Source organism: Muntiacus reevesi, chromosome 14, assembly GCF_963930625.1.
Source record: "Muntiacus reevesi chromosome 14, mMunRee1.1, whole genome shotgun sequence".
NCBI lineage: Eukaryota > Metazoa > Chordata > Mammalia > Artiodactyla > Cervidae > Muntiacus > Muntiacus reevesi.
In genome coordinates this window covers 12022987-12042255 of record NC_089262.1, presented here as the reverse complement: position 1 = coordinate 12042255, position 19269 = coordinate 12022987, and the positions used below count along the sequence as shown (strand labels likewise).

General features: G+C 39.5%; 1 protein-coding gene across 1 annotated transcript in view; it reads left to right on the top strand.

The window, feature by feature from the left end:
- Positions 1-19269, top strand: part of DNAH5 (dynein axonemal heavy chain 5) — a 308357-nt gene that overhangs the window by 145026 nt on the left and 144062 nt on the right. The window contains exons 34-38 of the mRNA XM_065905594.1: positions 61-285; positions 1695-1867; positions 13349-13527; positions 13918-14105; positions 14439-14633. Coding sequence (XP_065761666.1) covers positions 61-285; positions 1695-1867; positions 13349-13527; positions 13918-14105; positions 14439-14633 — 960 coding nt within the window. The remainder of the gene's footprint in view (positions 1-60; positions 286-1694; positions 1868-13348; positions 13528-13917; positions 14106-14438; positions 14634-19269) is intronic.

The following is a 19269-nucleotide window of genomic DNA, read 5'->3' as shown; positions in this document are numbered from 1 at the left end:
TTTCTATTTAAATATATTCATATGCCATAACACTCATAAAGCCTTTTTTGTTTCCATAAGGTTGGATTATTAGGAATTCAAATGATATGGACACGGGATTCTGAAGAGGCCCTTCGAAATGCCAGGTTTGATAAAAAAATCATGCAGAAAACCAATCAGTCTTTCCTGGAGCTACTGAACACGTTGATAGACATGACAACCAAGGACCTGAGTTCCGTGGAACGAGTTAAATATGAGACTCTGATTACTATTCATGTGCACCAACGAGATATCTTTGATGACCTGGTAAGTGCTTTATAAATGCTGTGGCATATACAGAAGAACAAATACTAGACATTATCTGTGTTTACCCACCAGGAATAGTGTGAATGAATTCAAAGAAAAGATAAAATTCAGGCAAAGAGGCATCTTTTTGAAGAGAAATTGTCAGATTTTCTTTTCAGTCTTAAAGCTGAAATTTCAGCCATTTTCTGATGGTCTCAGCTAAGGTGTTATGGAGGCAATTAGACTTTATTTTGAAATTCTTTACGTGATCATTTTTAATGATGAAATGTCATGCAGCATCATCAAGAACTTTCACTTGTCTTATGCTTCTTTTGGTTATTAAATTGAAGATGACTAATTTCTTGATGCAGAAATAATAAATGATATTACTAGTAGAACTGCTTAGTAGTTTTAAGGGTTTTTATTAACATAAATCACATATTTAACAAGTTTTGCTACATTTGTTGATTGCAAATGGTCTTTCCTCATATAGTTTGTGACATTCAGTTGTCATGCAGACTTTTGCCTTTAAAGAAAGAGCAGGGATGAGAAAGACAGTTCAGTAGCTGTAGAGAATAGGAAATGTGAAATGAAATTTGCCCTCTGCTGTAAAATATGACATTAGATAAGAGGCATGAAGCTCTTATTTTCATAATAATTTTCTGGATCGTGTCTCACCCCATTATGTAAAAAAGATTATGAAAGGTTGGTTCTGATGTAATGGAAATAAAGGTGGCACATTCAGCCTGTTATGTGCTAATCTCCTATCCTAATAGTTAAGCACACTGTAGGCCTTTCTGAGAAATAAAGGGCTCAGGGTAATTTTAGATTTCTTACTTGTAAAAAAAAAAAAAAGATTAAAGTAGCTTAAAATTTTGGTTAAAAAATTTCATACAGAAGCATTGCTGGGCAATAACCTGCCAATTAGATGTTAGAAATTTTGGCCTGCTTCAAATCCTAGCGAGGATAATTAATGGATTATAAAACCCCCAACAATGTACTTAGTTATTACCAGAAGAGATGACTTTTTTTTTCCCTGATGGGATTTTGTTTAGTTCTATCTTGGTAAGTCAAAAATGATTTTCATAGATTATTTCATGGTTAGGACTTGGCATTGGGCATTGAAGAATGAAATTTAAGATATGAGTATCTTACTATTAAAATAGATCATGTTATTTAAATTGAGGGGCACAATTAAGGGTTTTTCTTGAATTTTCCTTTTGTCATATCTTTGAAAGTATCTTTTTTGTTTTGTTTTGTTTTGCTGATCAATAAATGAATGGGTTGGATAGTGATGAAGTTGACATCTCCCAACCAGCTGGGTTGTCTCTGAGTTCCATTACTTCACATTCTCATCTACCTGGATGTTGATGTGTATAGTTAATGACTGGTTCTCCTCTCGGTTTTAATATACACCTTCTGCATTTCAGTGTCACATGCATATCAAGAGCCCTTCGGACTTTGAGTGGCTGAAACAGTGCAGGTTTTATTTTAACGAAGATTCTGACAAGATGATGGTTCACATCACAGACGTGCCATTCATCTACCAGAATGAATTTTTAGGCTGCACTGACAGGCTTGTCATAACGCCGCTCACAGACAGGTGATGGAATGATTCTCTGATTCCTCAGCCTCTCTCCCCGCTATCTCCCACATTTTCATTCTCTCCAGGCGCACAGCGATTTTGACTGATGGCCTCTTTTACACGAAACTCTTTGAAATTCAGTGTTTTGAGCTTTACCCATGTATCTTCACGGGGGGTTTCGGAGGTTTGTGTCTGAAACAGACTTTGGTTCCTTTGCCTTCCATCTTACAGAAGCTAAGTTTAAATGACCTCTGCTGCCGCTTCCCAGTTGCTCAGTCGTGTCCGACTCTCTGTGACCCCATGGACTGTAGCCCACCAGGCTCCTCTGTCCATGGGATTTTCCAGGCAGGGATACTGGAGTGTGTTACCATTTCCTCCTCCAGGGGATCTTCCCTAATCAAACTCATGTCTCTTGTGTCTCCTGCATTGGCAGGCGATTTCTCTACCACTGTGCCACCTGGAAAGCCCTAAATGACCTCAGTGGATATCAAAGGAAAAAAAACGTGAATTCATTGCTATGTATCAAGTGCAAATCACCATGGGTTTTGAGGGCTGCATCAGGGGACTGTGGCACTTTTATCATTACAGAGGCAATAAAGGTTTTTTTGTTTTTTTTTTTTAAGCAGGAAAGAAATTGAATGTGAATGCTGGTTCTCTGGTGGCTCAGTGGTAAAGAATCTGCCTGCCAGTGCAGCTAACGTAAGAGATGCAGGTTTGATTCCCGGTTTAGAGGAAGATGCCCTGGAGTAGGAAGTGGCAGCCCACTCCAGTATTCTTGCCTGGAGAATTCCATGGACAGAGGAGCCTGCTGGGTTCAGTCCATAGGGTCGCAAAGAGTCGGACATGACTGAGTGTGAATGCATGCCCTGGTGAGAAGTGATGGGTTGGACATTGACTGTCCTGCCCTCTGCCTGTAATTAACCACTGTTAGCCAGAGCCACCATGTAACTTCTCTGGATCGGGTTTCTTCATCTATAAGATGAACCAGGTTATCTCCAGAAGTCCTTCCTCCATGGCTAATAGTCTGATTTGAACTTGATGGCATCCACCCATTGTATATGTGCTGTTCAGGGATGCTTTGATACTTATTTTGGACCAAATGGGTGAGTGTTAAAATCAACATTTGGCTTAAAAAGAAGCTGACCTGAATATCAGTCATTTTCACAGAGTGAACCTCTGGGATGTTAGATTGAAAATATTATCCCTGGTGGTCCAGTGGTTAAGATAAAGATTCCAAGCTTCCAATGCAGGGGTGTGTGGTTCAATCCCTAATTGGGGAACTAAGATCCCACATGTCAGGCCATGTGTGTTTGTGTGTGTGTGTGTGTGTGTGTGTGTGTGTGTGTGTGTGTGTGTATATATATATATATATATATATATATATATATATATATATAGGCTTCCCAGGTGGTGCTAGTGGTAAAGAACCTACCCACGAATGCAAGAGACATAGGAGACATGGATTTGATCCCTGGGTTGGGAAGATCCCCTGGAGGAGGACATACCAACCCACTCCAGTATTCTTGCCTGGATAATCCCATGGACAGAGGAGCCTGGGGGATACATTCCATAGTGTCGCAAAGAGCTGAACGTGACTGAAGCACCTTAGCATGCATGCATATATATATATATACATATATATATATATAATCAGACAAAATATAAAAGTTTGACGTCATAACCCTGTTTGCGAGATTGCACCTTCTGCTCAGTCATAATACCAAATGAAATGCTCACTTTCACCAGAGGATGGAGGGGTAGCAGGAGGTTTTGCTGTGTCCTTTCCCCCACGTTATCTTGTCTTCATGCTCTATATTCCTTCTCATGCCTCATCAAAGGCGGTTTCCCCTGGATACTGTCAGACGTTCGTTTGGAGTTTTCCTCTTTGAAGTGCAGAGGTGAATAGTGACAAAAGGTGGAGAATTCCTTGAAACACCGTCTGTCTTTTCAAACCTCAAACCTTTTCCTCTCTTCTTTTCTCTACCCAAGTCCTCGTTTCCTGTTTCACTGAGAAGATAAAAGGACCTGCACCCGTTCCTCGTCACGTCTGCCAACCAAGAGATCTGGCCTTGTGCCATCCACTCCCTCTCTTGGTTTATGGATGGATTTTGTGCTGTCATCCAAAGCCAGCACCTCTGTTGACGTAGCTGTTTTGTCTCTGGGAGCATCATTAGTTTTCACTTTCTACTGGATCGTTCTCATCAATGTACAGTGTGCTGTAATTGCTTCCAGGCAGGAAATCCTACTGCAAATCTCTGGTTTCCTTCCCATTTATGTGCTCACATCAAAACTCCTCAAAATCAGTTTTTAAGACTCAAATTTCATTGGAGTATAGTATAGTTACTTTATAATGTTGTGTTAATTTCTATTGTACAATAAAGTAAATCAGCTATGCCTGCTTCATCAGATAAGTCGCTTCAGTTGTGTCTGACTCTGCAACCCTATGGACTATAGCCCGCCAGGCTCCTCTGTCCATGACATTTCCCAGGCAAGGATACTGGAGTGGGTTGTCATGCCCTCCTCCAGGGGATCTTCCTGACCCAGGGGTCGAACCCACGTCTCTACAGCTCCTGCACTGCAGGTAGATTCTTTACCCACTGAGCCACCTGGGAGGCCCCAAATCAGCTCTATGTAGCCCGTCTTTTTTTGATTTTAGTTTTCTTTTAGGTCACTATAGGTCATTGAATAGAGTTCCCTGTGCTATACAGTAGATTCTCATTAGCTTTCTACTTTATACATTTCATCAGTAGTGTATATATGTCAATCCTGATCTCCCAATTCACCCCACCCTCCCCCTTTCCACCTTAATGTCCATACGCTTGCTCTCTACATCTCTGTGTCTCTGTTTCAGAAATGCAGTGTTTGTCCACCTATCTGACCTTGAATTCACTCCATTCAGGCTCTGTGTATTAGTTTCTGTTGCTGTCATAACAAATGACCAAGCATTTAGAAGCTTAAACCACACAAATCAATTACTTTGGGTTTCCATACATCAGAAGTCTGACACACATCTTGTTGGACTAACCTTAGGTGTCAGCAGAAGTGTGCTCTCTCCGGGGTCTCTGGGGAGACCCCACCCCTTGTTCTTTCAGTTGTTTGGCAGAATTCTTTCTCTTGCAGTTGCAGGACCTATGCCCCCACTTCCCTGCCGACTGTTAGCTGAGAGCTGTTCTCAGCCTCTGGAGGCTGCTGTTTACCTAGTTTTCTGGCCCCTTCCTCCCTTTTCACAGCCACAGCCATGGGTTGAGACCCATCTGATCTCCTTTTCCCATCTCATGTCTCTTCTGCTTCCCTCTTCCCCTTTTCAAGAACTCTTGAGATTAGATAGGGTCCACTTCTAATCCAGGGTCACCTCCCCATATCAAGGGTTTTAACATTAATTGCATCTTCAAAGTCCCTTTAGCTGTGTAAGGGAATGTGTTTGCAGGGATTAGGATGTGGATATTTTTTTTGAGGGGGGCATTATTCTGCACATCACACTTTCTTCCCCTGGTAGAGCCATCACCCAGATCTTCGTGTTGCTAAATCCAGTGGTCATTTTTAGTTCTGCCCTTCCTTGACCAGTCAGCAGCATTTACACAGGTGGCCACTCTCTTTTTTTCTCCAATTAATTAATTATTTAATTTCTTTATGTGTGTTTGGCTGTGCTGGGTCTCTTTCTCTGCTGCTGTGCGGGCTTTTCTCTAGTTGTGGGGGGTGGGGCTACTCTCTAGTTGTACACAGGCTTCTCATTGCAGTGGCCTCTCTCGTTGCAGAGCACAATTCTAGGCATGTGAGTTTCAGAAGTTGTGGCACTCAGGCTTTAGTGGCCCTGTGGCACGTGGGATCTTCCCAGAGCAAGGATCAAACCCGTGTTGCCTGCATTGGCAGGCAGATTCTCAACCACTGGACCTCCAGGGAAGTCCCACTCTCTCCTTTTTGATGCCCTTTCTTCACGAGCTTCCAGGTCATGACACACCTGGTTCCTTCATATAGTCTCCTCTGGTTCCTCTTCAGTCTCCTGACTTCTAAGCATAGAGCGCATCAGGGCTCTTCTCTTTTCCATCTACACTCACTCCTGAGATAATCTCATGTGGTTTTAAGTATCATCTAGATATGGACTCCCCAGTCTTGAACCTTGCTGGGGCTTCTTCCCTTGAACTCCAGACACATACAGCCACTTGCCTACATGACATATTTACTCAAATGCGTACCGGGAATTCACACTTAAGTTTGATCGTCCCCTCACAAACCTGCTATCTTGCCATCTTCTCCATCTTTGCAAATGGCAATTCCATCCTTCAGTTGCTCACACCAAAATCCTTGGAGCATCTTTGATGCCTTTCTTTTTCTCTCACTTTATTATCCAACCTGTCATGAAGTTTGGTCACTGACACTTTCAGAATTCACCTAGGATGTGACCACTTTTCTCCCCTTTGCTGTTATCACAGTCTCAGCCACCATCATCTCTAGGGTAGATGATTGTCATAGTCTTTTATCTGGTCTCCTGCTTCTGCCACTGTTCCCGACAGTCTGTTCTCAATGCAGATGCTGGAAAATTAGCCTTATCCTGTCATCCCTTTGCCTTGATCTCTCTACTGTCTTTCTGTCTCACCCAAGGTAAAAACAAGTGCCCTTGCATTGACTTCTATGACCTGCCATGATCGGTCCCTGCTATTTACTGTCTCTCCTTCCTCATTCAGTTCCAGCTACTTGTTCCCTGGCTGTTTCTTGAGCAGTCTTAGCACACAGCTGCCTCAGGACCTTCGCACTTGCTATTGCCTTCGCTTGGAACCCTTTCCCCTGTGATACTGGCATAGCTCACTTCCTCTCCTCCAGGTCTCTGATCAGATGTCTCTGCACATAGGTCTTTGGTCCTGACACGTTTGAATCAGAAACCTCCACCCCACACTCCCTAACCCAGCTTTATTTTTTCTGTTTTCTATTTTTAAATAGTTTATTTCCTTCCTTTAGGATATCAGTTCTATAAGGTATAGACTTTTTGTGATTTATTCACTGCTCCTAGAACAGTTCTGTTCCATTTGTTGTTGTTCAGTCACTCAGTTTTGTCTGACTCTTTGCAATCCCATGGACTGCCAGGCCTCTCTGTCCCTCACCATATCCCGGAGTTTGCCCAAGTTCATGTCCATTGAATCTGTGATACCATCCAACCATCTCATCCTCTGTCACCCCTTTCTCCTCCTGCCTTCGGTCTTTCCCAGCATCAGGATGTTTTCCAATGAGCCAGCTATTCACATCAGGTGGCCAAAGTATTGCAGCTCCAGCTTCAGCATCAGTCCTTCCAATGAATATTCAGCATTGATTTTCCTTAGGATTGACTGGTTTGATCTCATTGCTGTCCAAGGGACTCTCAAGAGTCTTCTGTTGCATAATAGGTACTAAATAAAATTGCCCAAATAAATTGAAAAATGTTTATTTTCAAAGTTGCATCTTTGTGGTGAAAGTACAGAAGATAAAGTTTAAAGTATGAGGGGAATTTTTTTCTATTTTTCAATGATTAATAGTTTATTTTCTAAGAAATTGCAAATGCTTATATGTCAAAATTCGAACTTTCACATAAAGGTATTAAATTATACAAACTTTTTTGTGACTTGATATTTTCACTGTATTCATTATCTTGTACATCTTTCTGTATCAAAAAACTTGAGAACTTTAAAAGCAAAGTGGGTATTTATAAGTTAAGAAGTGGAGGTGATTTGGAATTTTGTTTCAATGTGTTTCATGGTAAATGTTCACTTGTTTGTTTTTACTCTGATTTGATTATGGTAGAAGTGAGTCACTCTTTGCAAGTTCATTGCAAGATTGGCTGCCTTTTTACAAAGAATTACTCACTAAGATTAATACTTGAATAAGACAAAGGCAAGAGGCTTTGACGTCTTCTCAGCTTTTCACTGACTGCCCTGTGAAAATTCAGCAGTGTTGACAGCAGTTGTCTCTGGGAAGTCTGATGTCATGTGGATGGAGTTGCAAATATTTCCGGTGATAAAATAGTCAATAAATATGCTAAAAGCATATAGTGTCTTTTTTCTAATAGCTCATGCTATTTTTCATGAGCAGTCCTTTTTTCACTTCTGAACACAAGTCAAAAGACTGGAGGCAGTCTTACTACCACTGTCACTTAAGACTGAGGGCAGCAGAGATTGAAGATGGATGGAGGCATTTTGTCTTCTTATTAAGAAAGGCAGACAGTCCTCATGATGTGTGTCTTTCTCTGACACATTCTCATAGCTTCCCTGAGTTATATCTGGGTCTTGGCCACTGGACTGTGTAATGCTGGCCAGGACAGTTAAGCTTTCCGATTCCCTTCTTTTGGAATCACTGTGTGGACTGCAGGTACTGTAGGCTGGGACCCAGCACTGGGCCTGCCACTGAGTAAATCTAAATCACCATTAATAATGTTACCATGACTATTGCTTTCCTTTTTTGTTTAGAATTTTTACAATTTGTGTACAATTGATTTATAATATTGTGTTAGTTTTAAGTGCAAACCAAATGTATTCAGTTATTTTTTTCAGGTTATATTCCATTATAGGTTATTACAAAGTATTGAATATAGTTTCCTGTGCTATACAGTAAATACTTTTGGCTTATCTATTTTATATACAGTAACATGTGTCTGTTAATCCCATAATTTGTCCCTCCCTCTCTCTACCCCTTGGTTACCATAAATTTGTTTTCTATGTCTGTGAGTCTATTTCTGTTTTGCATGCAGATTCAATTGTATTATTTTTAGATTCCACAAAAGTGATATAATGTGATATTTGTCTTTCTCTGACTTACTGCAGTGAGTATAATATTCTCTAGGTCCATCCACATTGCTGCATATGGTACTATTTCATTATTTTTTAATAAATGAATAATATTCCAGTATCTATACATATATAATATACATATTATTATACATATAATATACATATACATATAATATGCATATTATCATACATATTATATATGTATACATATGCATATAATATACATATTATATATGTATATGCACTACATCTTCTTAAGCCAGTCATTTGTTGATGAGCACTTTGGTTCTTTTCATGTCTTGGCTATTGTAAATAGCACTGCTATGAACATTGGGGTGCATGTATCTTTTTGAATTAGAGTTTTCATCTTTTCAGGATATATGCTCTAGAGTGGAATAGTTTCTTAAGGAACCTCAGACTGTTTTCCATAGTGGCTGCACCATGTACATTCCCGACAACAGTGTGGGAAGGTTCCCTTTTCTCCACACCTTCTCCAGCATTCATTACTGTAATGGCCATCATTGATGGTGGCCATTCTGATCTGTGTGAGGTGATAGCTATTGCAGTTTTGGTTTGCATTTCTTTAATAATTAACAATATTGAGTATCTTTTCTTTTTTTTTTCCATTTATTTTTATTAGTTGGAGGCTAAATACTTTACAATATTGTAGTGGTTTTTGCCATACATTGACATGAATCTGCCATGGGTTTACATGTATTCCCCATCCCGATCCCCCCCCTCCCACCTCCCTCCCCATCCCATCCCTCTGGGTCTTCCCAGTGCACCAGCCCTGAGCACTTGTCTCATGCATCCAACCTGGGCTGGTGATCTGTTTCACCCTTGATAGTATACATGTTTCGATGCTGTATCTTTTCATGTGCCTGTTGGCCCTTTGTATGTCTTCTTTGAAAGAACCTCTGTTTAGGTCTTCTGTCCAGTTTTTGATTGGGTTGTGTTTTCCATATTGAGTTAATCATCATTGATAACACATTCTTTGCCAACCTTTACTTTCATATCTCCTTAAGCATGTCCTATAAGTAAAGAGTCTATAATTAATCCAAGTTCTCAAAAAAAGAAAATTGACTTCCTGCTGCATGGACACTTGTTGTGTTGGCAAGCTTTTCAGCATTTTAGAATCAATACTGTTTAATAGTAGGAGCTGAAAGCACTTCTGGTTTATGTGTGGTGAAATGTGTCTAGAGAGCTATGAATACTTAATACGACTTTTGCGTGCTAATGAGCCCTGAGTCATGGGGTTGATCATTGCTCATTTGGTGCCATGGTCACATTTTGCACCTCTAATTCCAGTAGCTACAGGGACAAAAGGAAGCAGATGAGTGTATGGCTGGACCAGTTCAAGCCATTTATTCACAAATGTTCATAGAATACGAGGTGTCTGGTTAGGCAAGTAGCGGGGAGTAAAAGTGTGAACTAGACTTAGTTCCTGACAGCAGAGAGCTTATGGTGCTCCAGTAGGGAGGCAGGAAACTGTAGTAGAGTTGCTGTGTGTGTGTATGTATTTCTGTGTGCTCAGTCGTATCTGACTTTTTGCCACCCCAGGGACTGTAGCCCACCAGGCTCCTCTGTCCGTGGGATTCTCCAGGCAAGAATACTGGAGTGGGTTGCCATTTCCTACTCCAGGGGATCTTCCCAACCCAGGGGCCAAAACTGCATCTCTTGTGTCTCCTGCATTAGCAGGCAGATTCTTTTTATCCCTAGTGCAGCCTGGCCGCTAAAAGCTACTAGATCATATAAAAGCCCCAAACCCTTCATAAATGATGACATTTTTGAAAGCAGCCAAAGAGATAGGAAAGCAGAGAGGGAGGGATGAGGTAGACATACATGTAGGATGCTCTGGGGAGAATCATGTCAACAGGTACATGAAGATGCTCTGGCAGATCCACACTTGGCCTCTGAAAGGCAAATCCTAGAGGGTTTGGGTGCCAGCATAGTGGTTCTGAAGCCAAATCCAGCCTCCATACCCCAACACCGAATTAATTCTCAGAGGTGGAATATTGGATGAAGTAGAAAAGAATAGCTTTATTGCTTTGCCAAGCAAAGGGGGCCACAGCAGGCTAATGTCCTCAAAACTGTGTCTGAACCTGGAGGGGCTAGCGAGAAGTTTTATATTCATGGTTCAAAGAGATCCTCATCAGTTTGTAGACCTTCTTCTCATTGGTTGGTGGCAAGATAAGTGGAAGTCAGCATCATGAACCTTCTGGGTTCAACTGGTCTGTGCTCTGTGCTTGTGGGCAGCATATCATTTTATCTTCTTCTGACTGGTAGGGGTTTCAACATTTGCAAAACAGCTCAAAGATATTGTTACGTGTAAAAATACGTTAACAGGTTTTGTTGACAGGGAACCAGGACTCTGCCCCAAGGTTGCACGCCTGTTGCTCTTGACTCTTCCTCCTTTGTCCCCATGTCCCATCCCTTCCCTGTTTAACAACTGCTTGAATCTGCCCCTTGGAACTCAGGGAAGGTCTTGGAGGCTGAATGAAGCCTACTTCCTGTATTTAAAACATGGGGGACACAGAAAGGCTCTTGGGCCCAGTACCCCACAGGGTCCTGCTCAGTATCACTTGGACTGAAGTCCCCACTTTTGGAGAAATCACCTAGCATGGCTGCCCATTTTTTATGTAAACAACGTGATTTCCTGCTGACAACGTAACTAACAGCTTGCTACTTCTTCAGTTTAAATATAAACCCAAATGATCCCATAATAAAGAGGCTTTACAAGACAGAGCATCCAGGTGGCCAGAGTTCGTGGAGATTTATTCCTTACCCTGAGAGAGTGGGTCTGTGCTAGAAGCGGGCAGCAAGAGGGCTTATGCCCACAAAAACTGGCTCAAATCTCAGCTCCCCCACTGCTGTGACGCTGAGAAAAATTATTCCATCTCTGTGAGGCTTTCTCCTTATCTATAAAGTGGGGAACACAACTGACTTCCCCACAGGGTTTAGTGGGGTTTGAATGACATGGTGCAGTTGTGTTGTAGGAAGGGAAACCCCTGCTAGGGCTGAGAGTAGGCTCTTGTCTAGCACTTGGAAGTGAATTGTCTGAGGAGACACACATGCTGACAGAAACTTTACTGGGACGGGACGCCCGGCGGAGAGCAGTAGGGAACCTAGGAGAACCGCTTTGCCTCGTGGCTCACAGGCTTGAGTTTTATGGCGATGGGATTAGCTTTTGGGTTGTCTTTGGTCAATCATTCTGACTCAGGGTTCTTTCCGGTGGTGCCCACATTGCTCGGTCAAAATGGATTCCAACGAGGAGGATTCTGGGAGGAGGTCAGACACATGGCGTCTCCTTTTGACCTTTCTCAAACTCTTCTGATTGGTGGAGGCTTATTAGTTCCCTGTTCCTTACCAGGACCTCCTGTCGTAAAATAACTCACGAAAATGGTTACTATGGTGCCGGGCCAGTGTGGGCGGGTTCAGTCAGTGTGCCTCCCCTAACAGGCGGAGCCATTATAACATCATGTTAGCTGTTATTACAGAGACCGCTCTGAAGGGATAAAAAAAGTTCAAGAGGAAAGATAAGACCTTGGGTTGAAAGGCAGAATCAAAGTGAGATCAGGCATCCGTCTGGTTTTACACCCACATTACCTTCTGTGAATCCAGGCTCATTTTTTTGCATCAGGACTGAGTCATTTCCTTGTCTTTTTATGAAGCCAGATCAGATAAAGTAGAGACCCTAGGGGCTTCCAGTGGGTGTGCTCATTGCTCATTCCCATTCTTTATTGCTGGACAATCACTTTATTTTCTTTGAAAAATTTTTTCAAGTCCAGCTGAAAGCTTTTGAGTTTGGCCATCAGAAAGCCCTAAAATGCATTATATTATAGGTTGCCTCCTTTTACAGCAGTGGGTGATGCTGGGAAATTAAAGGATTCATTGCCGAGTTATCAGTTATTTTTTTTTCCCTTCACAGGCATTCTTGATTCTCTCACCAGAATCTTTTATTTGTTAACATCATACTGTAAGATATAGCAGAAGATATTTGCAGGTTTAGTAGATGCTCCCAGAAATAAATTAAGGTGTGATTATTTAGCAGTGCGTGATTTAAATCTCTTGTGATCACTGGTTCCCATGTTGGTCAAATTATAAATTCTTAGATTCAAAAAGGGATTAATCTACTTTGTGTGGTGTATATGTGTGTGTGTGTGTGTGTGTGTGTGTGCACTCAGTCATGTCTGACTCTTTGCGACCCCATGGACTGTAGCCCACCAGGCTCCTCTGTCCATGGAATTCTCCAGGTGAGAGTACTGGAGTGGGTTGCCATTTCCTCCTCCAGGAGATCTTCTTCACCCAGGGATTGAACTCCTATCTCCTGCATTGGCAGGTGGATTCTTTACCTCTGAGACACCTGGGAAACCAGGCCCTGTTTCCTAGAATACTTTGTTTAGATGTTGGTAGGTAGTTGTGAAAAAGTTGCCAAATAAGTTTTGGAAATCCTATGTATCTTTTTCATAACTGGAAATTGTCAATATACATTATCATAAAGAATCTTGTTGAATATCTTTAAGAGTTTTCAAATGTGTTTGGCCTTAGACTACTGGCTTTTCCTCAACACATGTCAATATACCTAAGGATAAGTGTATTTTAGGGTGCGGTTCTGGAAAGGTTAAGTAGTGACAATGGGCAGGATCTTCCTTTTTAAATTTTGTGTGAATATCATGTCACTGTGATGCCTCAGAGGCCTTTTTCAGCTGCTGGTGGTATGGTTCTAGTGATTCCTGTATCCTTCCAGGTGTTACATCACACTGGCTCAAGCTCTGGGCATGAGCATGGGGGGTGCCCCTGCTGGTCCAGCAGGAACAGGCAAAACAGAAACTACCAAAGATATGGGACGGTGTCTTGGGAAATACGTCGTGGTTTTCAATTGTTCAGATCAGATGGATTTCCGAGGACTTGGACGGATTTTTAAAGGTAAGGATTATATGCTTTTATTTGCTAAAAAATGTAAGATAAAGTGGGCTATCTTGTTAAGATTTATTTTTCAACAATTGGCTGCATTTTAGTATCATTTTCCAACTTTGTAAAACTTTTTGAAAAACCTGAATCTTTCCAGCGTTGTGTGGGTCGAATGTCAATATCACTTGCCTTTGTACTGTTCCTTTATCCCTGCAGGTTGGGTGTTTGCAGAAAAAGTATTACATTGCAAATTATTTTGAGGGCATTTAATATATGATCTATTTGTTCAACTTTATGTTTGAACAAATTTAACTCTGGCTTGTCTTGGCAGTTGCATAATGCTCTTTTTCTTGACTTTCTAATTGGATGTACTAATTGGATTTTCTATTTAATTTCCCTTCTAAGGACTGGCACAGTCTGGATCCTGGGGTTGTTTTGATGAATTTAACCGTATCGATCTACCAGTCCTCTCCGTCGCAGCCCAGCAGATTTCCATTATTCTGACATGTAAAAAGGAGCATAAAAAATCTTTTATTTTTACTGATGGAGATAATGTAACTATGAACCCTGAATTTGGGCTTTTTCTAACCATGGTAAGGAACCATAAGAAGTGCTACTGAACTTCAGCCTTCTTATCACAGTTTTCATGTATCTCCCTTGTCCTATCATTTATTTTCCATGAATGGGAATTGGGATTGTAATTTTCCCTCCTATTTGAAAGCCTTTGGTGATAAACAGAACTCATATTAATAACTCATGATTTAGTCTCTCCAGTTAAAAGGAGAGTGAGATACGTAGATGAATTTTCCAGCTGTCATTCCAGATTTGTTGTGTGTGCATAAAGAATCTTTTAATATTATGCTGGTATACTGTGATTGCTACCCCATGATTGTACCATTCATCCTTTGGTTTTATTTTCTGTACAGAATCCTGGCTACGCTGGGCGGCAGGAACTCCCCGAAAACTTGAAGATTAACTTCCGCTCCGTGGCCATGATGGTCCCTGACCGGCAGATCATCATCAGGGTGAAGCTGGCCAGTTGTGGCTTCATTGACAACATTGTTTTGGCCAGGAAGTTTTTCACACTCTACAAGTTGTGTGAGGAGCAGCTTTCTAAGCAGGTGTGAGATTCTGAAGGTCCCTATGTATTTAGGCCTGCTGAAAATTTTTATTCTGTTCTGGAGAGGGTGTGGAGAAGAAGGAAGCTTCTTATGTTGTTTGTGGGAATGTAAGTTGGTGCAGCCACTGTGGAAAACAGTAGGGAGGTTCCTCAGAAAACTAAAACTAGAATTACTATGTGATCCAGCAATCCCACTCCTGGGCATATATCCATAATTTGAAAAGATACATGTACCCCAATGTTCACTGTAGCACTATTTATAGTCGCTAAGGCATGGAAGCAAACTAAATGTGCATTCACAGAGGAATGGAAAAAGATGTATTGTGTATATATATATATATAATGTATATGTGTATATATATATATAATGCATATGTATGTTCATATATATATGTATATATATAATGTATATGTATATATATAATGCATATGTATGTACATATATATGTATGTATTATATACATGTTTATATGTATGTATGTATTATATATATAATGCATATGTATGTACACATATATGTATATATAATGTATATGTATATAATGCATATGTATGAACATATATATGTATATATAATGTATATGTATATGTATGTATATATACATATATATGTATATGTATATATGTATGTATATGTATATGTATATATACATATATATGTATATGTATACATGTATGTATATGTATACATATATGTATATGTATGTACATATATGTATATATAATGTGTATGTATATGTATGTATATGTATATGTATGTATATGTATATGTATACGTATATATATATGTATATATGTATGCATATGTATATGTATAATGTATATGTATATGTACATGTATATGTATATGTATACGTATATATATGTATATATGTATGTATATGTATAATGTATATGTATATGTATAATGTATATGTATATGTATATACATGTATGTATACATGTATATATAATGTATATATATGTATGTATTATATATATGCATTATATATATGTATATATATATAATGCATATGTATGTACATAAATATATGTATATATAATGTATATGTATATATATAAAATGCACATGTATGTATATACATATAATGTATATGTATATATATAATGCATATGTATGTACACACATATATGTATATATAATGTATATGTATGTATATAATGCATATGTATGTTCATATATATATAATGCATATGTGTGTACATATATATATATGTATGTATTATATACATATATATGTATGTATTATATATATGTATATATATGTATGTATTATACGTATGTATATGTATGTATATATATGTATGTATTATATATATGTATATATATAATGCATATGTATGTACATATATATGTATATATAATGTATATGTATATATATAATGCATATGTATTTACATATATATGTATTATATACATATATATGTATGTATTATATATATGTATTATATATATGTATATATATAATGCATATGTATGTACATATATATGTATATATAATGTATATGTGTATATATATAATGCATATGTATGTACATATATATGTGTGTATATATAATGTATATGTATATATATATATATAATGCAGTCAATCAGTCGTGTCTAACTCTTTGTGACCCCATGGACTGTAGCATGCCAGGCTTTCCTGTCCTTTACCATCTCCCAGAGTTTGCTCAAACTCATGTCCATTGAGTCCATGATGCCATCCAACCATCTCATCCTCTGTTGTCCCCTTTTCCTCCTGCCTTCAATTTTTCCCAGCATCAGGGTCTTTTCCAGTGAGTCAGCCCTTTTCATCAGGTGACCAAAGTATTGGAGCTTCAGTTTCATCATCAGTCCTTCCAATGAATATTCAGGACTGATTTCCTTCAGGATTGACTGGTTTGATCTCATTGCTGCCAAGGGACTCTCAAGAGTCTTCTCCAACACCACAGTTCAAAAGCATTAATTCTTATCCATTCGTCTGCTGATGGGCATCTAGGTTGCTTCCATGTCCTGGCTATTATAAACAGTGCTGCGATGAACAATGGGGTGCACGTGTCTCTTTGAGATCTGGTTTCCTCGGTGTGTATGCCCAGAAGTGGTATTGCTGGGTCATATGGCAGTTCTATTTCCAGTTTTTTAAGAAATCTCCACACTGTTCTCCATAGTGGCTGTACTAGTTTGCATTCCCACCAACAGTGTAAGAGGGTTCCCTTTTCTCCACACCCTCTCCAGCATTTATTGCTTGTAGACTTTTGGATAGCAGCCATCCTGACTGGCGTGTAATGGTACCTCATTGTGGTTTTGATTTGCATTTCTCTGATAATGAGTGATGTTGAGCATCTTTTCATGTGTTTGTTAGCCATCTGTATGTCTTCTTTGGAGAAGCTGTGGTACATATACACCATGGAATATTACTCAGCTGTTAAAAAGAATTCATTTGAATCAGTTCTAATGAGATGGATGAAACTGGAGCCCATTATACAGAGTGAAGTAAGCCAGAAAGATAAAGAACATTACAGCATACTAACACATATATATAGAATTTAGAAAGATGGTAATGATAACCCTATATGCAAAACAGAAAAAGAGACACAGAAGTACAGAACAGACTTTTGGACTCTGTGGGAGAAGGCGAGGGTGGGATGTTTCAAGAGAACAGCATGTATATTATCTATGGTGAAACAGATCACCAGCCCAGGTGGGATGCATGAGACAAGTGCTCGGGCCTGGTGCACTGGGAGGACCCAGAGGAATTGGAGAGGGAGGTGGGAGGGGGGATCGGGATGGGGAATACATGTAACTCCATGGCTGGTTCATGTCAATGTGTGACAAGGACCACTGTAATGTTGTGAAGTGATTGGCCTCCAACTAGTGGAAATGAATGAAAAAAAAAAAAAAAAACACAGTCTTCAATTCTTCGGCACTTAGACATTTTTATTGTCCAGCTCTGACATCTGTACATGACTAATGGAACAGCCATAGCTTTGACTATATGGAACTTTGTTGGCAAAATAATGTCTCTGCTTTGTAATATGTTGCCTAGGTTTGTCATTGCTTTTCTTCCAAGGAGCAGGCATATTTTAATTTCATGACTGCGGTCACTGTTTCCATTGTTTCCCCATCTATTTGCTGTAAATTGGTGGGACCGGATGCCATGATCTTCATTTTTTGAATGTTGAGTTTTAAGGCAGCTTTTTCACTCTCCACTTTCACCTTCATTAAGAGGCTCTTTAGTTCCTCTTGCTTTCTGCCATAAGAGTGGTGTCATCTGCATGTCTGAGGTTATTGATATTTCTCCCTGCAATCTGGATTTCAGCTTGTGTTTCATCTAGCCTGGCATTTTGCATGATGTACTCTGCATAGAAGTTAAACAAGCAGGGTGACAGTATATAGCCTTGACATACTTTTTTCCCAATTTGGAACCAGTCCATTTTTCCATGTCCGATTCTAACTGTTGCTCCTTGACCTGCATACAGGTTTCGCAGGAGGCAGGTAAGGTAGTCTGGTGTTTCCATCTCTTTAAGAATTTTCCACAGTTTGTGGTGATCTGCACAGGCAAAGGCTTTAGCCTCATCAATGAAGCAGAAGTAGATGTTTAGTCATAAGAAAGATGGACCTAGATATGACTGAACTGTTAGGTCAGAGAGAGAAAGATAAATATCATATGATATCACTTATATGTGGAATCTAAAAAATTACACAAATGAACATATTTATAAGGTAGAAACAGACTTAACAGATGTAGAAAACAAATTTATGGTAATTAAAGGGAACAGTGGGGGGAAGGATACCTTAAGAGTTTGGAATTAGCATATAAATACTACTGTATAGAAAAAGAGATAACTAATAAGGACCTGCTGTGTATCACAGGGAACCCTACTCAATATTCTGTAATAACCTTTATGGGAAAAGAATCTGAAAAAGAACAGATACATGTATATATATAAAACTGAATTACTTTGCTGGATACCTGAAACTAACACAATATTGTAAATCAACTATACTCCACTATAAAATAAAAATTAGAAAAACAAGAAAATTATAGACTGTGGTTGTGGAGAAAGTATCTCCCTGGTGTAAGATAGAAAAGGGTATCATTGCAAAAATGATTTTTCATGTATAGTTTTATTAAGTACACTTGAAGAAATTAACATTTATAGCATAGAAATGAAGTGAATACTATCTGAATTGATGTAAGAGCCAAAGAAATATGCATATTGGTGTTTGCTGTTTATCCCACCTATACATTTATCATAAAGTGTTGTGTGTCCTCATGGTTTTGAGGAACCTCTAGTTCAAACTTCTTTGAATCTAAATTATTTCTTACACCCAGAGATTCAGCTAAATTCAGTTCTCACTCAAAACATTCTTAGTTTCTTTTGCTTGTGCTCAGCCACTCAATCATGTCTGACTCTTTGCAACACCGTGGACTGTGGCACCAGACTCCTTTGTCCTTGGGATTTCTCTGGCAAGAATACTGGAGTTGGTTGCCAATTCCTACTCCAGCGGATCTTTCCAACCCAGGGATCTCACCTGAGTCTCCTGCATTGGAAAGTGGGTTCTTTACTCCTGTACCAACTGGGAAGTCCCCTTTGCTCTGTCTTCTCTCTGTGCTGTATCTTGTATGTAGAGAAACTCCCACATCACTAAC